At 39.5% G+C, this 25,454-nt stretch overlaps 1 protein-coding gene and 5 non-coding genes across 7 annotated transcripts; 3 read left to right on the forward strand and 3 right to left on the reverse strand.

The window, feature by feature from the left end:
* The first annotated feature begins 4,236 nt into the window (after positions 1-4,236).
* On the forward strand, positions 4,237-4,308 carry trnap-agg (transfer RNA proline (anticodon AGG)). Its single transcript has one exon. It is a non-coding gene; the product is annotated as a tRNA-Pro (tRNA).
* A 6,035-nt stretch (positions 4,309-10,343) lies between these two features.
* LOC134312198 (trichohyalin-like) lies at positions 10,344-11,652 on the reverse strand. Of its 2 annotated transcripts, none has more exons than XM_062993931.1 (3): positions 10,895-11,652; positions 10,661-10,816; positions 10,344-10,575 (listed from the first exon to the last, which is right to left on the reverse strand). In XM_062993931.1, the coding sequence occupies exons 1-3, from the start codon at positions 11,601-11,603 to the stop codon at positions 10,352-10,354; spliced, it is 1,089 nt and encodes a 362-aa protein (XP_062850001.1). In that variant the 5' UTR covers positions 11,604-11,652; the 3' UTR covers positions 10,344-10,351. The 2 variants fall into 2 exon arrangements, with proteins under 2 accessions (XP_062850001.1, XP_062850000.1); XM_062993930.1 differs by having other exon boundaries at positions 10,661-10,819.
* A 9,180-nt stretch (positions 11,653-20,832) lies between these two features.
* trnar-acg (transfer RNA arginine (anticodon ACG)) lies at positions 20,833-20,905 on the forward strand. The gene has a single exon. It is a non-coding gene; the product is annotated as a tRNA-Arg (tRNA).
* A 134-nt stretch (positions 20,906-21,039) lies between these two features.
* Positions 21,040-21,111, forward strand: trnae-uuc (transfer RNA glutamic acid (anticodon UUC)). Its single transcript has one exon. It is a non-coding gene; the product is annotated as a tRNA-Glu (tRNA).
* Positions 21,112-22,392: 1,281 nt separating this feature from the next.
* Positions 22,393-22,474, reverse strand: trnas-gcu (transfer RNA serine (anticodon GCU)). The gene has a single exon. It is a non-coding gene; the product is annotated as a tRNA-Ser (tRNA).
* Positions 22,475-22,993: 519 nt separating this feature from the next.
* trnas-gcu (transfer RNA serine (anticodon GCU)) lies at positions 22,994-23,075 on the reverse strand. The gene has a single exon. It is a non-coding gene; the product is annotated as a tRNA-Ser (tRNA).
* Between the last annotated feature and the right edge of the window lie 2,379 nt (positions 23,076-25,454).

Below are 25,454 nucleotides of genomic sequence, written 5' to 3' on the forward strand. Positions count from 1 at the left end.
CCCGCAGGGCGGGCGCGCCCCACACTTGGAGAAACGCTGCTGTAACCCAAGTTCAGTGCAAGGTGTCATGCTGCCCCCTATCGGTGGTATCTTTCCTCTGAGTTGTGAGAAAATAAGGGAGACTGGACACCATGAACGTTCGTTAATGCAAAACATCAGTGGAAGATTGTTCTGCAACACTTCAGTCCAAACAGCAAGGGGCTTTAATTTAATTATACGTAGTTTAGTTTAGCTTTTACACACTTCAATACAGCAGCTTCACAGATGTTACACACGCTGTCCTCCTCTTCAAAACACATAACTGTGATTACTGTGTCAATAAACAATTAATTATTCCAAGATGGGGCCAGTGAGGTCACGACTGCTCCGACCACTTTTTGTCTATTTTTATTTATTTTGTGCTTTTTATTACATTTTAAAACATTTCTATTTTCAATATAAGTATTTTTGTTCAATTTTGTACTAATTGCTAATTGTGAATTGCTTCTAAACTCTTTCTGCTGTGTTTTGATTTATGACAAAGTAACTCATTTCTATGGTTAGTAAACACATGTACCCATCATCTTGGGATCACAAAACCCTTCCATGGGGGCACCAAGGAATCTGTTTGTGAGGCTCAGCAGCAGGAGCCTGATGTAGGTAGTGGCCCCCTTGAAACTATATTCATGCCCACCACATGTATGTGTATTGGATTCATGTGTTCCCTGTTGTGAGACACCCAGCCAGTTAATGATAGATAAACTTTTGCTGTTAAAAATGTAAAAAGCGCTCAGGTGATGCTCAGTGATGTTACTGACTGTGCCAAACTCTTCCCTGCAAATCAGATAAACAGGATGTTTTATGTGAGATAAATAAAAAGAAATTATGCTCACACTCACACAAAATGAACACATGCACATTGTGTTCTGTGATTGCATGAAATATAATGAGATGAACTTACATTGTATAGCTGAGAGGAGTAGAAGAGAATACAGGAGCATAATTACAAAAAAAGAGAAAACAATCACTTTTTACAAGGGTAATATGGGTGTTAAATATCATGTTTTGTTAAATAATACAAGATACTAACAATCAATCAGAGAGAGCAGGTGCTATTTATATTGTACTGTGTGTGTGTGTGTGTGTGTGTGTGTGTGTGGTTAACTGATAACAAGCTGTGGGAATAAATAACTTTGATGTTCTGAACTTCATATATGTGAGTTTTTGTACAGCATCTAAATAGCTTTGTATCACTGGGTGTCTCTAAGAGCACAGTGATAGAGAGCAGAATCTGTCAGCTTTAGATTGCTGATGGTGAGTTCAGTAGATGTACTGGTTGTTTTAGACATGAATCGAGGATCATCAGGAGTGCTCTGATCTGTTCGGCCTTTTGCACCTTTATACAGTAAAAACTGTGGTGCACTGTTGGGATTTTGTTTGTACCAGTAAAGCCAAACACTGCTGCTGCTTGACTGATATGAACATTTTAGAGTAACAGTCTCTGTTTCTTTTCTGATAATGTTGGAGTCTGTTGGCTCAATTTTATCTGCAAAACCACCTGTTGTGAAGAAAAAAGAAAATAATGTGTCATTTATTACAGAAATTGTCAGTGAAACAAACTGTTTTAACTCCTAATAATATGAGCATAAATTAGCATGTTTTTTGCCAAATATAAATAAATATTGTATTATTACCTGATGTTACAGTGAGAATCAGTGTTATGTATCTCCCGATATGGAGTAAGTTACATAGTTGAGCCATTTCTGAACACAGTCTACTGAGGACTGTATAATAGTTCAGTGTAAAACTCATGACGTCTCTAAGAAACCACATACAGGATGTGCAGATGTTACAACATCACTACACACATCAATTTATATTAATAAAAAGTGTCTCTATTGTGCTGTATGAACTGGAGCATGATACAGCAAGTTTGGGAGATTTTACCTGAATGTTTGGCAGGTGGCACCAGCAGTAGAGTAAGAGGGGGGTACAGACTTAAGTGCTTCCTGATACATTAGGAACAAATGTGAGTGATGGCGTGTGAGAGGCCAAATGAGAGCAAGTTTTGAGTTTCATTTTTCAACTTGGAGTGGGTTTCATTTACCTTAAAACAATGGGCACAAGGCGAGAGTATAATTATCACTGTTTGAAACACTGAAACTCCATCACAGTTAAAAATCATTTAGATGTCATTATCTCCCATTTGCCACTTTGTTTCAGGTTTTTATAAACTGCTCCACATTGTATGTCAAAAATAATGCTTGTTGGTCACTCTGTTTTATTTACATTTATCTGGCTTGACAGACTAAGTACAAGAAAATAAGAACCAACTCTAAGATTATAGTCAGCGTCAAATGTAGATTTACAAAAAACAAAAAAAACAAAAAACAGACTGTTGGAGCTTCCCCCTGGGTCCTATGTTACTTTTACATTTAATACAATAAAAATGTGGCACATAATGGCCAAACTGCCCGTTGGCTTTATCAAAAAGATACAGGGTAACTGGAAAGCCTGGAAAATGTTCATTAAAAATGTCGAGAAGATGCTGAAGAGCTACACCAGTCAAATTGTGTGTCAATACATACGACATGAGCAACAGCAGACTCTGTCCTTTAGTGAGAGATGCACCAGGGTACACTGGGTCATCACCATGTTGTATCTGTGATAGCAGACAAATTGCTTATTTTCATACATCAAGAACTAAAATGATTTAAAGATCCATAAGCCTTAGATCCATAAACCAATTTGTAGTCATGACAGGGAGAAGAGAAGTAGACTGAGCACACAGCCCTGGGGCACGTCTGTATTCAGGATCAGGATTGAGAGGTAAGATGGATGAGCTTAACAGACTGTGGTGTGTTAGTAAGAAAGTCCAAAGTCCAGTTACAGACTGGGAAACTGATGCCCAGATCTTAGAGCTTTTCAACAAGTTTGGAAGGTCTAACAGCTTCCAGTCTGTGTGCTGCAGCTGATGTTGTAGGGAGATATCAGCCCACTCGAGTCATACTTTAACACTGCTTACAATGGGTTTCACACGCCAGATGATGGGGGAGAAGAAACACAGAAAGTGGTCTAATTGTCAAATGTGGGGGAGGGGAATTTATTTTTATGCAACAGCAATACTGGTGTACACACGATCATGGTTGGATCTGAGAATGTTTGGCATGTACTCCGTAAGCCACACCTTGGGTTAGAATAATAATGTTGTAAAATATAATAATTAAGGTTAGTTAAGGTTGTGTAGGTTTCCTGATAAAATCCGGGTGGATCCCTTCTTTAATCCCCTGCTCTTTCACTAAAGAATGTTGACTTATCAAAATGTCTCTTCAAAATGTATCACAGTGTGCAATTGGAAATCAAAGGTGGCATTAAATTGGTAAACATGTAAAACCTGCCTAATTACATGGGACTAATTAAAAGAAGTTTTTACTATTTGGAGCCTTTAAATATTTTTCATGTTTTAACTCTTTATAAAGAGGTTATAACCAGTCTATGTACTGATTCTGGAGGTTTTGATAGTTTTGTAATGCAAGCACCTACCACACTTACCAGCTCAACCAGACAACATAGTTTTGACAGTCAGTCACGCAGATCAAAGTAACTAATCAAAGTAAATCCCAGACGAGCCCTCGTTTAGTGGAATGCTTCATTGAACTATACAAAAAGCTTATCAAGTGTCCCATTAAAATCTAATGATCAAACTGACACATGCTGATACATTGGTAGAAGTTGAAAAAGATTTTAGAAAATCTTTGGGCCAATTTAAAGCATTGAAAATGTTTACGAAATCCAAACATTCATGTCATGAATACACTTCCCAGTGCAACCAGTCAACATGGTTTTGATGCTAAGCCACAGATGTCAAAGAAATGCCCTGGCATTTGCCCAGGCTGGCTCGTTGGTCTAGGGGTATGATTCTCGCTTTGGGTGCGAGAGGTCCTGGGTTCAAATTCTGGACGAGCCCTCGTTTAGTCGAATGCTTTGTTGAACTATACAAAAAACTTATCAAGTGTCCCGTTAAAATGTAATTATCAAACAAAAATGACACATGCTGATACACTGGTAGGAGTTGGTGAGCTTATGTGGATGCAAATACTCTTCATGGCTTTAATGACACCTCATGCTTAAACTGTTAGAAATGCTTTAATGAAGCTCTGCATTGAATTTTGTTTAGTCATGAATACACTTCCCAGTGCAACCAGTCAACATGGTTTTGACGCTAAGCCACAGAGGTCAAAAAAACTCATCCAGGCTGGCTCGTTGGTCTAGGGGTATGATTCTCGCTTAGGGTGCGAGAGGTCCCGGGTTCAAATCCCGGACGAGCCCTTGTTTACCCATGTTTAATTAATCAGCTGCCTCTTGAGGTTCTAATCCTAGTGTGTAAATAGAAATGAAATGGGGTGATTAAATGGCAAAACTTGAACAGCTTTCTACGTGGATGCCAGACCACATTATTAAAATTCTAACCTTTAGAATTCAAGATGGCGGCGCCCAGTCCGGCAGCGGCTACTCAAGCTCTCGTTAGCGATGTGCGTTTTATGTTAAATGTACGTTTTTTTCCGACACAATCAGATACGAGATTAGTCTACAGTCGTAATACTTTGATCGGTCTTCGTGCATCTGAATCACCGAACATTTTATCTAGCGGTTTACGGTCTATGGAGTTAGAAACGCTACGCGAACTGGGATACTACGCCGGCTAGACCCAGAGGCCTTCACAGCAGCGGACTCGATTAACATCTCCGTCCGCCGCAGGAAGCGACGCAAGCGATGCGAGAGACGACGCAAACGCGGCACTCGAGCAGGTATTAGCAACAGGCTAAAGGCTAACCCACACAGACCTACACTTCCATCTGTTCTGCTTTCTAACGTCCGCTCGCTGGAAAACAAAATGGACTATTTGAGACTGGATTTAACCACCAAACACAAGGTGAGAGACTGCTGTGCCCTTATATTTACTGAAACATGGTTAACCTCCAATGTTACTGATAACGGCATTAGCGTGGATGGGCTAACAGTATTCTGTGCGGACAGGGACCACGCTCTCAGTGGCAAATCTCGAGGAGGTGGTGTTTGTATTTACATCAATAACAACTGGTGCACAAACACTAATATTATCACGTGGCATTGTTCGGAGGATTTAGAATTTCTGACGGTGAAATGTCGACCATTTTACTTGCCGAGGGAATTCACAGCCATTAACATCACAGCTGTTTACATCCCCCCAGTGCTAACACAAAAAACGCACTAAACACTCTGTACCAGACTGTCAGCACGATGCAAAATGCTAACCCGGACTGTGTTTATATCATTGCTGGAGACACTAACATCAAGCAGGCATTCAGAGCAACCCCTCACCCACACCTTGGTAATTCGGACCATCTCTCTGTTATGTTAATTCCTGCATACAGACCACTACTAACCAGAAGCAAGCCATCAGTGAAGCAGATAAGGACCTGGCCAAGGGAGCAGTCTTAGCACTCCAGGACTGTTTTGAATGTACAGACTGGAATATGTTCAGAGAGGCTGCCACAACCAACCAGCACATAAATCTTGGGGAATATGCTGAGTCTGTGACAGGATATATAACAAAGTGTGTGGAAGACGTGACTGTCATCAAGAACATCACCACACGTGTCAACCAAAAACCCTGGCTCACTAGTGAGGTACATGCACTTCTAAAATCATGTGATGCTGCCTTCAAATCTGGGGACAAAGATGCTCTTAGGAATGCCAGAGCAAACCTGAATCCGGGGCATGAGAGCAGCAAAGCGTGCTTATGGACAGAAAATCCACAGTCATTTCACCGACTCAAAAGACCCCAGGCGCTTGTGGCAAGGCATTCAAACCATCACAGACTATAGGCCCACACCACCACCACTCAGCGATGACAACACAGACTTCCTCAACACACTCAACACATACTTCAGTCGGTTTGAGGAAATGAACACCACCACAACATCAAAAGCCCCTGTCAGTCTGGACGATGAAGTACTCTGTCTTGACCTAGCTGCTGTCCGGAGGACCCTATACAGAGTCAACCCAAGGAAAGCGGCAGGTCCTGACAACATATCAGGGTATGTACTTAGGGAATGTGCTGACCAGCTGGCACATGTCCTTACAGACATTTATAACATCTCCCTGAGACAAGCTATCGTGCCACCATGCTTCAAGACCACCACTATTGTACCATTACCAAAGAAGTCACCAGCACTGACACTTAACGACTACCGCCCTATAGCACTCACTCCCATCATGATGAAGTGCTTTGAAAAGCTGGTAAAAGACCACATTACATCCAGACTCCCTGCAACATTCGACCAACTTCAATTTGCATACCGCCCTAACCGCTCCACTGATGACGCCATATCAGCAGCACTTCACCTGAGCCTGGACCATCTGGAGAATAAGAAGAGTTATGTGCGGATGCTCTTTATTGACTTCAGTTCAGCATTCAATACAGTAATCCCCCAGCACCTGGTGAGAAAACTTGGACCACTAGGCATCGAAACCTCACTGTGTAACTGGTTATTGGACTTCCTCACCGACAGACCCCAGACAGTAAAGGTTGGAAAAAACACCTCTCAAACTATGAGCACTGGGGTTTCCCAGGGCTGTGTCTTGAGTCCTCTGCTGTTTACCCTGATGACACATGACTGCTGTGCCAAATTCAACTCGAACCATATCATAAAGTTCGCGGACGACACAACAGTGGTGGGCCTTATCAGCAACGACGATGACTCGGCCTACAGAGAGGAAGTGAACTAACTCGTTGTCTGGTGTGAAAATAACACCAAAATAATTGGTGACCCCACACCAAAATAATTGGTGACCCCACACACCGGGCCTATGGACTGTTCAGTCTCTTGCCCTCTGGCAAACGCTACCACAGCATGCGATGCAGGACTGCCAGACTCAGCAAGAGCTTTTTTCCACAAGCCACCAGATTACTCAACTCCCCATAACAGCACACACAACATACAGTGGGGCCAAAAAGTATTTAGTCAGCCACTGATTGTGCAAGTTCTCCTACTTAGAAAGATGAGAGAGGTCTGTAATTTTCATCATAGGTACACTTCAACTATGAGAGACAAAATGAGAAAAAAAAATCCAGGAAATCACATTGTAGGATTTTTAAAGAATTTATTTGTAAATTATGGTGGAAAATAAGTATTTGGTCAATAACAAAAGTTCAACTCAATACTTTGTAACATAACCTTTGTTGGCAATGACAGAGGTCAAACATTTCCTGTAAGTCTTCACCAGGTTTGCACACACTGTAGCTGGTATTTTGGCCCATTCCTCCATGCAGATCTCATCTAGAGCAGTGACGTTTTGGGGCTGTCGCTGGGCAACACGGACTCCACAAATTTTCTATGGGGTTGAGGTCTGGAGACTGGCTAGGCCACTCCAGGACCTTGAAATGCTTTTTACGGAGCCACTCCTTCGTTGCCCGAGCGGTGTGTTTGGGATCATTGTCATGCTGGAAGACCCAGCCACGTTCCATCTTCAATGCTCTCACTGATGGAAGGAGGTTTTGGCTTAAAATCTCACGATACATGGCCCCGTTCATTCTTCCCTTAACACGAATCAGTCGTCCTGTCCCCTTTGCAGAAAAACAGCCCCAAAGCATGATGTTTCCACCCCCATGCTTCACAGTAGGTATGGTGTTCTTGGGTTTTTCTTCTTCCTCCAAACACGACGAGTTGAGTTTTTACCAAAAAGTTCCATTTTGGTTTCATCTGACCACATGATATTCTCCCAATCCTCTTCTGGATCATCTATATGCTCTCTGGCAAACTTCAGACGGGCCTGGACATGTACTGGCTTAAGCAGGGGGACACGCCTGGCACTGCAGGATTTGAGTCCCTCTCGGCGTAGTGTGTATACTGATGGTAGCCTTTGTTACTTTGGTCCCAGCTCTCTGCAGGTCATTCATCAGGTCCCTCTGTGTAGTTCTGGGATTTTTGCTCACCGTTCTCATGATCATTTTGACCCCACGGGATGAGATCTTGACCCCAAGGGAGATTATCAATGGTCTTGTATGTCTTCCATTTTCTTACAATTGTTCCCACAGTTGATTTATTCACACCAACCTGCTTGCCTATTGTAGATTCACTCTTCCCAGCCTGGTGCAGGTCTACAATTTTCTTCCTGGTGTCCTTCGACAGCTTTTTGGTCTTGGCCAAGGTTGAGTTTGGAGTCTGACTGTTTGAGGCTGTGGACAGGTGTCTTTTATACAGATAACGAGGTCAAACAGGTGCCTTTAATACAGGTAACGAGTGGAGGACAGAAGAGCTTCTTAAAGAAGAAGTTACAGGTCTGTGAGAGCCAGAAATCTTGCTTGTTTTTTATTGACCAAATACTTATTTTCCACCATAATTTACAAATAAATTCTTTAAAAATGCTACAATGTGATTTCCTGGATTTTTTTTTCTTATTTTGTCTCTCATAGTTGAAGTGTACCTATGATGAAAATTACAGACCTCTCTCATCTTTCTAAGTAGGAGAACTTGCACAATCAGTGGCTGACTAAATACTTTTTGACCCCACTGTACCTGCTCACACTTACGGACTGTCTAACCTCATATATTTATTAAGATTTAAATACCTACACCATGCTGCTACTCTTTTATTATATTCTGTGCAATAACTTAAGTGTTTAACACCAGGCATTTTATTTATTTATTACACCGGTACCTCATCACTGCAAATTATGTGCAATATTTCTTATTTAATGTGTATATATTTTTACTTTACTTAACGTGTGTTTTATGTCTGTTTACAATGTATGTGCAATAGTGCTTGTTTATTTTTTATCTTTTTTACTGAATGTATATCTTTTTTAAAACTGAATGTATATTTTGTCTTGTATATGCTCTTTTTCTGTCTTGTTTTATATTCTGCACATTGGAGCTTGGGAAACGCAATCTCGTTCAGCTGTGCACTCCTAGCTGTATAGTCTGAATGACAATAAAGTTCACTTTGACTTTGACTTTATCTTAAACTTTGTCCTCATACAGTTAAAACAAACAAAAAATCCTTTATAAAATCATGCTGCCAGAGTTATTCTAAAAGCCATCAAGAGATTTTGTGAATCCATGTTTAAATGTGAAGCACTGTCATTGTGAAGGAAAGTCAAACAGTACAGAGTATGAAGTCAACACAACAAGGAAAATCTCATGTCAACATAAATTTCTTTCAATCTTTAGTATTAATAACCGATAACACAAAACATTTTGTTTTATGTAGAAAAAGAAATAAATATTACTAACTTTATTATTAGAATATTAAATGCTGTTTTCTTGAGTTTTCAATTCAATGCAATTTATTCATAAAGCAAATTTAAAAGCCAAAGCTAACCAAAGTGCTGTACAGCAAAATTCAACAATACAAATACATTTATATATACATTATTAGATAAATATGGAATAAACAAAGAATAAAAACAGCAGGAGTAAAAGAATCACCAGGTTAACCACCTTCATATGCCAGAGAGAAAAGGTAGGTTTTAAGACAAGTTTGAAAAGCATCAGTTGAAGTCTGGGATTTCATACCAGGAGGTAGTGAATTCTACAGTCTGGGAGCAGCGACTGAAAAAGCACGGTCACTCTTGTGTTTTAAGCGACACTAAGGTACATTTAGTAAAGATTTGTTTGAAGACCGGAGTGTGCTTTGTGCCTTATAGGGACATAACATGTCACTGATGTACTGACACAGACTTTCTTTAATCTCGGTTTCTGGAATGGAAAACCTAGGGTTTCCGCTAATTCTGAGTTAACTTACCCGGCTTGCTTAACCCGCTTTCTGGAATACCCTCCTGTTAATGCTGTTGTTGTTAATATTATTATTCACACTTTATTATTATTAATGCTATTATTATTTTATTACTGTCATAATAATAATTTATGCTGCACCATCAGGACAAAAACAAACCATGAGGTCTGAGGAACCGCTTCTGAATCTCCACTATCAAATTATGGCAAGAATATAAAACAATAATTAAGGATTTAAATCATCACCAGCATCATTGTGTCCTCAATACTTCTAAAAGAGAAGAAGTTTGGCATGACTTTGAACCCTCCTAAATTAGGGAGGTAAAGAAGGACCCAGCGGTCCCTCTAAAAAAGTTCTAAAAGTCCTGAGATGGGAGAACATGTTAAACCTGTTGTTATTTCTGCAGCCTCCACAGATCAGAGCTTAGACGGAAGCACCACTGAAAAAAATGCAGAACATCTGAAGGTGGCAGTTCAGTTTGGTTCCTCCATGTTCTTCAGATGTTTCCACCTTGTTTACGATCCCAGGAGCCAGTAAACATTCATCAGTTTACCTTTAATAAGCAACTAAACTTAAACCAGCAGTTTATTTTTTAATGAACTTTATTTTTATTTTGACGACGGAAAAGTTTCTGGACGATCCCTGTGGAGCGTGGACGTTCTGAAGGACGCCACAGCGCTGCAGAACACAGCAGAGCCGATGAGATGTATTGTGAGGATGGCAGCACCATTACAGGGCGCTCAGTCCAGCGGCTCGTTCTCTTCAGCTTCAGCATGGAGAGGGGGGACACGGGGGCGCCGGCGGGGTCGAACATGCCTACACAAAACACACACACGTTACAGGAACACTCCAACCTTCACCTGCTCACTAGGATGAAGATCTAGATCTGAAAATAACCCACCTTCATTCTCAATCGTGGTCTCCATCAGTCTCTCATACTCTTCATATTGGGTTATAAATGTGGGAGCAATCAGAATGTGCTCGTCCTGAACGTTCTGCTGCTGCACCACTTCATCAGAGGACCTGAAGATCTTCTCCAGAATAGCCTCAAGTGGATCTGCTGGAGAAATGAAACCTGATTCAGCACCATGATGGATTAAACACCACACAGCTTAAAAACCCTATCAAGATGTACCTTCAATCTTCTGCTCCTCTTGGTTTTTCTTGTCCAGGTTCTTCTCCTCCATGCTTGGCTTCACCTGGTTCTTCTCTTCCATCTGTACCACCTGTACCTCTGTATCCTGCCCTTGGTCCTGCAGAACCTGGGTACTTATCCCTGCGTTTTCCTCGTTTCCCATCATCTGATTCGCCTCCATGCTCGGCTCCACCTGGTTCTTCTCTTCCATCTGTACCACCTGTACCTCTGGTTCCTGCCCTTGGTCCTGCAGAACCTGGGTACTCATCCCTGCATTCTCATTTCCCATCATCTGATTCTCCTCCATGCCCGGCTCCACCTGGTTCTTCTCTTCCATCTGTACCACCTGTACCTCTGGTTCCTGCCCTTGCTCCTGCAGAACCTGGGTACTCATCCCTGCATTCTCATTTCCCATCATCTGATTCTCCTCCATGCCCGGCTCCACCTGGTTCTTCTCTTCCATCTGCACCACCTGTACCTCTGGTTCCTGCCCTTGGTCCTGCAGAACCTGGGTACTCATCCCTGCATTCTCTTCGTTTCCTATTATCTGTTGTTCCTCCACATTCGTGTCCTCCTGCCTCGCCTTCTTTTTGAGTCTCTGCCACCATTTCTTCTTCTTCTTCTCCTTCTTTTCAGGTTTGGGTCTGTGCGGCTCCTCATCCTCGTCGGCCGGGACGCTACAACACCACAACTTCTTAAACCAGAACATTTTAGCTGCTGCTGCTTCGATGCTCCGTCTCAAAGTGAAGCAGCACCAGCACAGGAGCTCAGATCAGAGCTTGTAGAATGTTGTGACATCATCATGATGTCACAGTGTGTGCTGGAGCTGAGAGCAGAGCTGATGATCACAGCACCACTCAGTGTCTTTAACATTCACTTCAGATGTGGACACGCCCAGTGTAGATCTGTATAGCCAAAAGTATGTGGACACACACACACACACACCAAAGTAATTCTATTGTAAATGTAACTGAAGTTTATATTACTGACCAAACTCTGAATAGATTTTTGTATTTGAGTGTTTGTGTACATATATATATATATATATATATGTGTGTGTGTGTGTGTGTGTGTGTGTGTGTGTGTGTGTGTGTATACACAACCCCAAATCAGAAAAAGTTGGGACAGCATGAAAAATGCAAATAATAAAACAGAGTTTCTTATATTTACTTTGACTTTTATTTGATTGCAGACAGAATGCACATGAGATTTTCCTTGTTTTATCTGCTCCACTTCATTTTATTTATTAATAAACATCCATTCCTGCATTTAAGGCCTGCAAGACGTTCCAAAAAAAGTTGGGACAGTAAAGCATTCACCACCTCATAATGTTGCCATTCATTTTCACCACACTTTTTGGCACCGAGGAGACCAAGTGATTTAGTGTTTCAGATTTAATTTTGTCTCATTCTTCCTGCAAACACGTCTTAAGATGTGCAACAGTACGGGGTCGTCGTTGTCACATTTTTTGTTTAAAAAAATTAATTCACACACATTCTCTATTGGGGACAGATCAGAACTGCAGGCAGGCCAGTCCAGTACCCGTACCCTCTTCTTCCACAGCCACGCCTTTGTAATGTGTGCAGGATGTGGTTTTGCATTGTCTTATTGAAAAATGCATAAACGTCCCTGGAAAAGATGACGTCTTGAAGGCAGCACATGTTGCTCTAAGATCTTAATGTACTTTTCTGCATTAATGCTGCCATCACAGAAGTGTAAATGACCTGACACAATGACTGACACAACCCCATACCATGACAGACCCTGGCTTTTGGACTTGTTTGCTGATAAAAGTCTGGATGGTCCTTTTCATCTTTGGTCCGGAGCACACATCGTCTAATTTTTCTAAAAAAAGACCTGGAATGCTGATTTATCTGACCACAATACATGTTTACACTGTGTGATGGTTCATCCTAGATGCCTCCAAGCCCAGAGAAGTCAACACCGCTTCTGGACATGGTTAACGTAAAGCTTCTTTTAGCTTCTTTCAGCTCCTTTTTTTTAGTAAAGTTTTAATTTTTTCTGAGCACGAAGCACTTGAGGAGACCAGGAGCTGTCTGTTATCTAAAAAAAAAAAAAAAAACATTTAACGCATAACAATTAATTAGCTAATTAAAGTTAATATATATTTAATATTTTTTTATTAATATTTAATATTAATTAAAGTTCATCATTTGGCAAAGGGTGGCGATGTGTTTCCTCAGTTTGGTTGACGTTAACCGCTCTGGGTGTTTGGCCTGGCATTTAGCTGCAAAAAGACGAAGACAGTCCGACCCTCTCATATTGCTGGTTCCTGAGGTTCTGGCAAACACAAAAGGCTTTTCTTTGGAAACACCTACTGCAGTTCGGTTCTTTATTGGAATGTCCAGAGATGCCTCCATGTCATGTATAAGGAGCAATGGGACTTTTCTTTCTCTCTTTCCTTAGATTTCTAGTCTGGTAAAATTGTTGACAGGTGATTGTTTAAGTTTGGAGAGGCTGTCATATATTTCTGGGTGAGGAGGAGCTTTGTTCCGAGCTCTGTATGTTTTTAGAAGTAATTTTAAAGCTTCTCTCTCCTTCTGTTATAGAGTTTTATCTGTGTGATAAGACTCTGGCATAGTTTCTTCCAAGCTGAAACATTTGGTACATCTGCCAAATCATTTAAAGCATCTTTCTCTATGGTTTTGAGATGCTTTAACTTCATTATGTCTTCGGTTAAGAGAATTATTTAATCTTTGTTCCACTTGGCTGTTTTCAAAGTTTTTGAGGCACGTCCAGATATATAGGTGTTCCACTGTGTCTCCATCAACTTTATGAACTGCTTTGCATCCCTCTCAACATCTCCTTGTCCATTTATTAAGCTTTCACCAACAAGGATTTGAGCAGCCCTCTTGAACGAGTATCCAATCTTACATGCCAGAAAGGGGGTCTTGTACTTGTACTTGCATTCTCTTCAGCCATAAACCCACTGGCAATTCTTGTTGCTTTCACCACAGTGTGGAATTTTGCTGGTACAAAAAGATCATGCAGGTTGTTTACAGTCTTATCAATTAGAAATCAGAAACCTCCCAATTCTTGTACTTATAATCACTGATCAGCCATAACATTAAAACCACCTCCTTGTTTCTACACTCACTGTTAATTTTATCAGCTCCACTTACCATATAGAAGCACTTTGTAGTTCTACAATTACTGACTGTAGTCCATCTGTTTCTCTGCATGCTTTGTTAGCTCCTTTCATCCTGTTCTTCAATGGTCAGGACCCCCCACAGAACCACCACAGAGCAGGTACAGTGGGGTCAAAAATTATTTAGTCAGCCACTGATTGTGCAAGTTCTCCTACTTAGAAAGATGAGAGAGGTCTGTAATTTTCATCATAGGTACACTTCAACTATGAGAGACAAAATGAGAAAAAAAAATCCAGGAAATCACATTGTAGGATTTTTAAAGAATTTATTTGTAAATTATGGTGGAAAATAAGTATTTGGTCAATAACAAACAAGCAAGATTTCTGGCTCTCACAGACCTGTAACTTCTTCTTTAAGAAGCTCTTCTGTCCTCCACTCGTTACCTGTATTAATGGCACCTGTTTGACCTCGTTATCTGTATAAAAGACACCTGTCCACAGCCTCAAACAGTCAGACTCCAAACTCAACCTTGGCCAAGACCAAAGAGCTGTCGAAGGACACCAGGAAGAGAACTGTAGACCTGCACCAGGCTGGGAAGAGTGAATCTATAATAGGCAAGCAGGTTGGTGTGAATAAATCAACTGTGGGAGCAATTGTAAGAAAATGGAAGACATACAAGACCATTGATAATCTCCCTTGGGGTCAAGATCTCATCCCGTGGGGTCAAAATGATCATGAGAACGGTGAGCAAAAATCCCAGAACTACACGGAGGGACCTGATGAATGACCTGCAGAGAGCTGGGACCAAAGTAACAAAGGATACCATCAGTAACACACTACGCCGAGAGGGACTCAAATCCTGCAGTGCCAGGAGTGTCCCCCTGCTTAAGCCAGTACATGTCCAGGCCCGTCTGAAGTTTGCCAGAGAGCATATGGATGATCCAGAAGAGGATTGGGAGAATATCATATGGTCAGATGAAACCAAAATGGAACTTTTTGGTAAAAACTCAACTCGTCGTGTTTGGAGGAAGAAGAAGAACCCAAGAACACCATACCTCCTTCCATCAGTGAGAGCATTGAAGATGGAACGTGGCTGGGTCTTCCAGCATGACAATGATCCCAAACACACTGCTCGGGCAACGAAGGAGTGGCTCCGTAAAAAGCATTTCAAGGTCCTGGAGTGGCCTAGCCAGTCTCCAGACCTCAACCCCATAGAAAATTTGTGGAGTCCGTGTTGCCCAGCGACAGCCCCAAAACATCACTGCTCTAGATGAGATCTGCATGGAGGAATGGGCCAAAATACCAGCTACAGTGTGTGCAAACCTGGTGAAGACTTACAGGAAACGTTTGACCTCTGTCATTGCCAACAAAGGTTATGTTACAAAGTATTGAGTTGAACTTTTGTTATTGACCAAATACTTATTTTCCACCATAATTTACAAATAAATTCTTTAAAAATCCTACATTGTGATTTCCTGGATTTTTTTTCTCATTTTGTCTCTCGTAATTGAAGTGTACCTATGATGAAAATTACAGACCTCTCTCATCTTTCTAAGTAGGAGAACTTGCACAATCAGTGGCTGACTAAATACTTTTTGGCCCCACTGTATTATTTAGGTGGTGGTGTGTGTGTGTCTGTGTGTGTGTGTGCATGTGAGTCTGTGTGGTTAACTGATAAGGTGTGAAAATAACTTTGATCTTCTAACTTCATATAAGTGAGTTTTTGTACAGCACCTCAATAGCTGTGTATCACTGGGCTTCTCTAAGTGCACAGTGATAGAGAGCAGAATCTGTCAGCTTTATATTGCTGATAGTTAATTCAGTAGAACCTGATGATTCTTCTTTATGCTGTAAATACTGTGGTGCGCTGTTAGGACTTTGTTTGTACCAGTACAGCCAAGGGTAGCTGCTGCTTGACTCATATAAACATCGTAAAGTAACAGTTTCTGTTTCTTTAGCACCAATGTCAGAATTTAGTGGCCAAATTTTATCGGCAAAACCACCTGTTAAAAGAAAAAAAATTGTTTAAAATAATACTAAAAAAGTTCTTAAGAAAACATTTTTAATAACATGGCTATTGATTAAGATGTTAATAAATTACCTGATGCTACAGTGAGAATCAGTGCTGTGTATCTCACAATGTGCAGTAAGCTCCATAGTGGAGCCATTTCTGATCACAGAATGTATAATAGTGCTGAACTCATCACATGAGGAAACAAGTCTCTAGGAAGCCACACACAGGAAGTGCAGGTGCTGCAGCAACACTGTACACACATCATCATTTCATATCTATTCTTTACCAAAATACTGCGTTTCTGAGCTTTGGTGTAAGACTATTGAAATATTTGTATCTTCTAAAATACTTTATTCATGTTTGGGGTTCAATAATGACACTGCATGTAATAATTTAATTAATACCAGCTTTATTTGTATTTCCAAAAAGCATTAAACAATAGAGATTGTTGCACAACAGCTTTACAGAGATGTGTGTCAAGATAGGTAAGTAAGCAAACAGCTCCCACATACAGAAGAAATCTTAAAAAGAATCAAGAGGAACCTATCAGATTCTGAAGTATAGCCACTGTTTCTATCTATCCCAATGCATTAACGTTAACGTACATTGATCTGTTATAATGCTCCACTGTAAAAAGCTGCTCCTGCCCTGTCCATCTTTGAGTAATCTGTGTATATTGCAGTGTGTGCATAATATACTTATATTTTATAAATTAACATACTTCTATTTTACCTTTCTTTGTTTCTGACATGTTCTTGTTTATACAGATTCATTTTGGTAACTTATTTGTTGGATTACCATGCAAAACACTCTGCCCTTAATATGTATTATTGTTTCAGGTCTTATCCAGCACTATTTTTGTGGGGGATGTTTGATTGTATTCTTGCAAACTAACCAAGTATGTCACTGACACTTTCTGTCTTATTGAATGTTGTACATTGTACTTGCTCATGCAGAAAAACGATGAGTGCTAATGAGCCTAAATAATGCTGGCCATTGTAGTTTCCAAATTAATACACTTGTGTTAGCGTGTCACACCTTTTGCTGTTCGGAGTGGGCATGGCAGGTTGGTTAGTTACACTACTGGTTCTGTGGGTCAGTAGGAGAGGTAAGTAGTTAAGGAGCCTCACTAAGCCAAATAATAATAATGTTTGCAATGTCTTCTCACATACAGCTAGCTATCAAAAATACCAGGTATGATCACTAAATAGAAAATACATTCATGGGTGAAAGGGCATATGTGACAGGGGTTATAGTCAATATTCTGTTTTTGATCCTGGCTTCTTGCTCTTCTATAGAAATGGTAACCACTTCCAGCAAGCAAGTGGCAAAGCAAAGCTGTTATTGATGGATATTAAGAGGTGTGGTGTAAAATCTGGAACATATATGTAAGACAATAAATGTGCATAACTAGCCTTGGTCACTTGGTGTAAAGTATGGTCTTGCTGTACCCTTTCTATCAGAGTTTAGCATCTTTCAAACAGCAGTTTACAGGGTCGATGTTATGTCTGAAAGTACCACAAAGTGACAACTTATATATTTTAAAAGCTTTACAGTACATAACTAAATCTCTGAAATATAGTAAATCGAGTAAAATAAAAATAAAACTTGTTTTACTTGGTAAACGTTACCAGATAAAATATATCTGTTTATTGAGAGAACAAAACACTTATCACATGAAGGACTTTTTGTGCAGCATGACTGGAGCTGCTGTTACTGTGGGCTGCAGGGCGCAGTAACACAGTGCAGAATCTGTTACAGCAGCAGAGGAGATCTTCAGCTCCACTTTCATATCTTCTGTATTAAGATTTATAGACAGACGTGGATCAGCTGGTTTAGCATATGTGGCCTGTTTTGTGGATCGTACAATCAGCCCCAGAAACTCTGGTTTTGATCCAGGTTTTTGATGATACCAGTGGAGACTATATGGTGAACCTGTATATGTGCAAGACAGTGTGATGTTGCTTCCTTCTGTTGAAGATAAGCTGGTTTGGTCTGGTTCAATGCTGTCAGCAGCCTCTGCTATAAAAACATAATTTACTCAAACCAATATCAAATAAAGTGTATTAAATAAATCAATTATAATAACAACAATAAACATTATACTACTACTACTACTAATAATAATAATAATATGTAATTAACAAAGAATAAATAATATATATTTACCAGTGTGGGCAACAATAATAAATATTGAGAGGAGGAGTAACATGGTTGTTATGTGTCAGTTCAAATAACCAGGTTTAAAGAAAATGCACGTTTTTACATTTGTTCTCACATCTAGCTCCCCCCACAGTCATAGTGAATCATGAGGAGGGTCTAAATCTAGAAGAAACTTCCTTAATACTTTTCTGCCTGTGCTGACTTATATGTAAGTGTTTTAGTACACAGTGCTAGGCTACTTACAAAGACTGCAGTTACAGAAGATGGTATGAAACAACATTTTTTTTTCCAGAAGACAGAAGTCACCCACAAGTCATGCAATTTAATTGCATTTTTATAGATTACAATTTTCTACATTACAAAACATAATTGAGTACACCTGGTAGTATTAAGATCACTTATTATTATGCCAGATTTCTCAGTTGAGTTGTTAAGTAATTAATAATCTCATGCCCTAGCTTATTTTATCATATATAAAAAGCACAATTAAAACACCATAAATTGGTGAAATCAAACTGCCAGTACAAAACCAATACAGATTCATTCTTAGTATGTCATTGTACACCCACAGCAAAAATGGAAAAAAAAATGGACTGCAGATAATTTGTTACTCATCACATAATATTTAAATAATAATTTAACAAAGAAACAAATAAATATATAAGAAAGTAAAATAAAACAGATACACATCATCTACAAAACCAAAACAGAGCAGTTTTCCCTGTGCCATTCCATGCCTACAGCAAGAAAAAAAACATCATCACTATAAAATACATTAAATGCAGATCATGTCTTAGATTGCAAAAGTAGGAAAATCATTTGCTCATCATATTAATTTAAATGGCAATTGTAAACATTTATTCAAGTGACAAAAGATTATTTTATTGACCCATGTAATAAAATCTAAAATTTGATGTCTGCAACACACATAAGACAAATGCATGTTTAGCACTGTGTTACATTACTATTCCAATTACAGTGCTACCTTGTAACTCGACATCCCCAAAATTAAAAATCTTTGAATCTTGACACCCTCCATCGAGAAATTTGTACCCTTAAACTCAAAGTTTTTCTCTTAAACTCGACATGTGTGTGACTGCTGCTGTATTCAGCACTGAGAAACTGTGAGAATCAGCTTTTCCAAGAGAGTCTAATACGCTTATCGTTAAAAAAAAATTAATGTGACAATGTATTAAAAGAACCAACATAGGAACACTAAACCTCTCTTAATAATTACTGCACATAGGTTCTCTCCACTAATGAAATTCATCACTCGTTGTTTTGGTACAATAAGTCACGTTAATCTTTGTGCACCGGCACACTTCATAGGAAATAACGGCACAGCCGGCGCAAAAACGGTTTTGCCGCTTCTCATGTGAATGCGCCTTTACTGAATGGAATACGATATTCCAAGATCAAGCATCTCCACGATTAAGAAGCCTAAGGAAACAATATAGAAGTAAAGGTAAAGAGGTTTTATTGTATTTTGTTATTGATTTTTAACTGTTCAGGGTATAAGTGTCAAAAACAACCCCATTATTTTACATTAGACTAAAATATATGCAGTTCTACGGGACCACAGAACACATTAACAGGTTTCCCATACATCCTTATGGAAAAAAAAAACCTTGAAACTCAATGCCTAAACTCGATGTCACTCCCAGCACCAACTGAGGTCGAGTTTCAAGGTACCACTGTATTTTCACTTATTATGTAATTGATTGGAAACTAAGGATATTAATTCATGAAGTTTTGAAGTGACATTTTTGCTTAATACAAGACTTCAGTCTGTGGTCAGTGTAGACGGATCAACCTCTTCATGATGCAGCATGTATTTACAATAGGAGACAGATCTGAAAAAGATTATTTTTCTGGTGTTGAGAAATGTTATTTTTATACTGATTAACCATCATTTGCAAAGTTTGGCACAAAGTGGTAATCCATGACCCATCTCTGCTTGTAAAAACTTGGTGACTTTGGTGGATATACCTCATAATGATATCCTGACCTGTTACCAGTTACTCTGCTTATTGTGAATTTATTAACACAGTGTCACTTAAATATTTTTGAAATTTTTCACAGTGATTTTGCGTTTGTCCCAACTTTATTATAGTATTGCAGGCACTAAATTTAACATTTGTTAATATTTATACAATTGAATCAACCAATGAGAGTCATTTCTTTGCACTTTTGTCATTTACATAAAGGTTCATCACCAAATCACAGATTCTTGTTTTGTTACATTTTACAAAATGTCCCAACTTTTATAGAAATTGAGCTTGTGTTATAACATATTTACAATTGTAATTCATCCTATCTTAATTTTAATATACTATATGGTTATTTTCGTACAACCCCAAATCAGAAAAAGTTAAGACAGCATGGAAAATGCAAATACATTTACTCTGACTTTTATTTGATTGCAGACAGGATAAACCTGAGATATTTCAACTTAATATCATTTATTAATAAACATCCTTGTCACAGAGAGCAGGTGCTATTTGTATTGTGTGTGTGTGTGTGTGTGTGTGTGTGTGTGTGTGTGTGTGTGTGTGTGTGTGTGGTTAACTGATAACAAGTAAAAAGACAAAACAAACTTTGATCTTCTGAACTTGGGGAAACCTCATATAAGTGAGATTTTGGTCCCACAGGGGCCAGTGGCGCAATGGGTAATGCATCTGACTACGGATCAGAAGATTCTAGGTTCGACTCCTGGCTGGTTCGGTTACCTTGTGCCTCTTTTGTCTTTCTAACTCCTTGTGTATGGTTCTTGGTTCCTCAGATCCAACAATGCAGTTCTTGTCAAAGTGGAAAGAAGTGACTGATGCTGGCGTCAGCCGATGGCAAGATCTTCAGTTTCCCATATGGTCTAGCGGTCAGGATTCCTGGTTTTCACCCAGGCGGCCCGGGTTCGACTCCCGGTGTGGGAATTTGTCTTTATGATAAGACTTGAGAATAACTTTGCCTATTAGTTCCTCTGTGCCATGTTGCTGTAGCTCAAGAGTCTTGTTCTGTTGGGACTATGACTGCAGGCTATCAGGGAGCAGTGGACGTGAACTGGATGTGGCTGACCAATGGAATGCCGTGATTGTATAGTGGTTAGTACTCTGCGTTGTGGCCGCAGCAACCCCGGATCACGGCAGGGTGTTTTTGTATGCCGTGCTTCAAAGTTTTCCATTCTCTCCTTAGTCAAAAGACAGATCCAAAAATGCAGGTCTTGTCAAAGTGGAAAGAAGCGACTGATGCTGGCGTCAGCCGATGGTAAGCTCTTCAGTTTCCCATATGGGCTAGCGGTCACCCAGGTGGCCCCGCTTCGACTCCCTGTATGGGAATTCGTCCCTATGATGGGACTCGAGCAAACCTTTGCCAATTAGTTTCTCTTCGCCATGTTGCTGTAGCTCAAGAGGCTTGTTCTGTTGGAACTATGACTGCAGTCTATCAAGAGGCTGTTGTCTTGTAATGCCGTGATCATATAGTGGTTAGTATTCTGTGTTGTGGCTGCAGCAACCCCGGTTCGAATCCGGGTCATGGCAGTGTGTTTTTGTATGCTGTGCTTCAAAGTTTTTCATTCTCTCCTTGGCTGGCCGACACGGTGGCAAAGTGGGTAGCACTGTCGCCTCACAGCAAGAAGGTCCTGGGTTCGATCCCCAGGTAGGGATGTTTTCTCACTGCTGTATTGTGAGTTGTGAGGAAAACCTGCGAGAGCTCCCTCTAAGCTCTGTTTAGGCATTAACCTCGCCAGTTGAGGAAACTGACAAGAGCTTCCCATACTGTCTATTTAGGCAAAAACAATCTATTGCACATCAAAAAAATGAATTATTCCCTTAAGGAATCACTTTTCTAACCATAAAGAAAATATATTAATTAATTACTTTTCCCATAAAAAGGTAATGGTGGGGTGATGGACTGCTAATCCATTGTGCTCTGCACAGGTAGGTTTGAGTCCCATTCTCGTCGAACACAACACCTTTTAAACTCTTAATGCATGCACAATAATCCAGCTCCACAAATCCACAAAGTGGAGACCTTTAAACAATGTGTGGTTACTAATCTGTATGTCATTAACATTGTATTAAAAGATTGTCTGTATAAGATGAACTGTTTCTATTTGGTGTTACAGTTGTGATTTTTTGTGAGCAGCACCAATATTTTGCACAGAGCTGAAAGCAAGAGTTGCAGGGGTAATGTTCAATGTTTAAAAGTCTGGTTTTCAACAAGGATGGGATTCGAACCCATGCATGCAGAGCACAATGGATTAGCAGTCCGTCGCCTTAACCACTCAGCCACCTCGTCTTGCTTTACCTGTATGTTTCTGGTCTGATTGGTCTGATTGATCAATGTAGATTTTGTAGATTTGTAAAAGAGCAGAAAGCTCATTTTATTTTAGTTCTCTTTAAAACTGTCAACAAATAATGCACTAATGCAGTGTGTGTGCACATTCTGGTGAACACCCAGATATTTCTTTCAAGGCAATGTAGCTGTTCAAGCCGTCTGGGTTGATCAATCAGACCAATCGGCCCAGAAACACATTTTTCTTGAGACGAGGTGGCTGAGTGGTTAAGGCGATGGACTGCTAATCCATTGTGCTCTGCATGCGTGGTTTTGGAACTCTTGCTTTCAGCTCTGTGTAAAATATTGGCACTACTCACAAAAAAATCACAACTGTAACACCTCATCTTATACAGCCGTTCTTTTAATACAACGTTAATGACATACAGATTAGTAACCACACGTTGTTTAATGGTCTCCACTTTGTGGATTTGTGGAGCTGGATTATTGAGCATGCATTAAGAGTTTAAAAGGTATTGTTTTCGACGAGGATGGGATTTGAACCCACGCGTGCAGAGCACAATGGATTAGCAGTCCATCACCTTAACCACTCGGCCACCTCGTCTGGTCAAGCTATGAGGAATGCTCTTCTGGTCTGGTTGCAGGTGTGTCATTTGTAATCAGGTGTGGCAGGAGGAGCTTCAGAGGGCTGGATTGGCCTGAAAACGGGTGGAAAGAGGCAACACAGACGATCTAAACTACTACTCTTATGTCCGTTTGCTTTTCCACATATGGTCAATAGGCTGCAATGTTTTCAAAGCAGACTGAGGTCATTTGAGAGAGTTTTTAAAAGTACTTTCACCTCCATGAGGATGGGATTCACCTGCACTTTTAAAAGCGCTCTTGAATTACTTTGGTCTGCTTTGAAAACATTGCCGCCTATTGACCATATGAGGAAGAACAAACAGACGTTGGAGTAGCAATTCAGTACATCAGTGTTACTTATTTCCAATGTTTTCGAAACAGACTGAGGTTATTTAAGAGGGCTTTTAAAAGTGTGTTTACTTCGACGAGGATGGGATTCGAACCCACGCGTGCAGAGCACAATGAATTATCCCTCCTTTGCCTTGTTCATCCAGTTGTAGACTTTCCAATTCTTTGTAGTTCATAGCCAAATTTATCAGCCACGCACTGATCTCTGTTACTTAAAGGCTAAGCACCACCTAATGGACCTCTCTAAAGATTTCACATTATTTCAGCTACTTAAAAACCATAAACGTGAATTAAAATGTAAATAACTTGTTTAATTCACTCAAAAATTGACGATTTCAAGTAAATTGACGGAAAAACCCGATGTCGTTCCGGAAATTCCAGAAAGTTGCAGTGTGACGTCACTGGTGGACAACAGTGAACTAGGTCGCAATTGAACACCATTATGACTGACTTGGACTGCAAATTTTCCAGTGCTGGTTCTTCAGATTCCGAAGCTATTTCTGAATTTAATGAAGAGGATGAATCTGCAGTGACAGTGGAGGTGCCTGTATAACAAGCAACCGCAACACCGGTTAATTAATTATAGGCAAGTTTATTAATGATCAAATTAAGTTCACACTCAATAAAATACTTGTAATTTAGACTATATTTAAACAGCCTCGGCGCACTAAAACACTTAATGACGGTTAATATGGCTGCAAATATTCTCTTGCTGGCTTGCTGGAATGATTTAAATGTATTTTTTCGTTGAATAAAAATGTATTGAAACGAATAATAACTTGAAATGTAGTATATTGGCCTAGTGTAAATAATCTCTATGCCACCTGAGTCCTCTGGTAAGGGGATGTGCATCTAAATTAATCAATGCATAAGTTAGATGTGGTATGTACTTGTTTCTTACAGTGTAACTAACTTGTATTTTGTAATTTTAATTACTTTAAGATGTCTTGTTAAAGTAAAGCTGATTATGGTCATAGGTAATTTTTTTAAAGTAGATGTTACATTTAGATATTAATTTAAAAAGCGGAGGCTATTCCCATATCTTCATTAAACAATGGTATGAACAGCTATAATGCAGTCTTAATAAGAGAAACTGGGTGTGTTGTGAATTTATGATGAGGAACTTTGATCAGTGGTTTAGGATAGTGCTAAAGAGAATGTAGTGCAGGTAGTTCCAATGTCGATTTCCTAATCTAAACTTGCCAAATGTAAGGACATTAGCAGATAGGAAGGGAAAACATAAAATATCGATGCATCATTCAGTAGAAGGTTCTGTCTGATTCATTTGGTCCTAGAAAATCTTTCATATTAAAATGATTCATTTAATATCACAAAACATTTAGCCAAACTCACTTACAGCTTTATCAGTGTTTTGTCATACAATTATTTTAACATTTTTAATATTGCAGATGCAGAAAGTTTTGTTTACGGTTAGATATTTATGCTTTTGTCCCCCTCTGTGTTTTAAAAGTAATGCAGCTACTGATAAGTACTAGATACAAGCTAAAGGACGTCACAGCACAGTAAAAACCACATCAATATTTAAATAAACATTTATTCCAAGGTACATCAGAAGCTTCATTTCACTGAGTACATCCAAAGTAACCAGTGTTAGAATGGTCAGCATGTTTAATCTGCTGCTTTAATTTAAGTGCAATAACTTTATTGAAATATGTGCAATACCTGCTGTACTTTGTACTCTGTGTAATACATTGTAAAACTGTGCAATATTTGCTTAACATTTTTTAACGGCTGCTTATATTTTGTAGTTTTTTTTTTACATATACTTGCTTTTCTACTTTTTAATATGTGTATATATTTGTAAACACTTTGTATTTTTATATTATTGAAAGCTGCTGTAACACTGCACATGCATATCTGTTATTTCTTTTTTAAAAAGTATATTTACAACTGTTTGTTATGTTTAGTTTATTTTTTACTCATTCTTTACTTCAACAAAGTTTTACATGAAATTGAGCTCCTAGTGTGCAGAAAATTGTTTCATTTACAG

The sequence above is a fragment of the Trichomycterus rosablanca genome, chromosome 4 (assembly GCF_030014385.1).
Source record: "Trichomycterus rosablanca isolate fTriRos1 chromosome 4, fTriRos1.hap1, whole genome shotgun sequence".
NCBI lineage: Eukaryota > Metazoa > Chordata > Actinopteri > Siluriformes > Trichomycteridae > Trichomycterus > Trichomycterus rosablanca.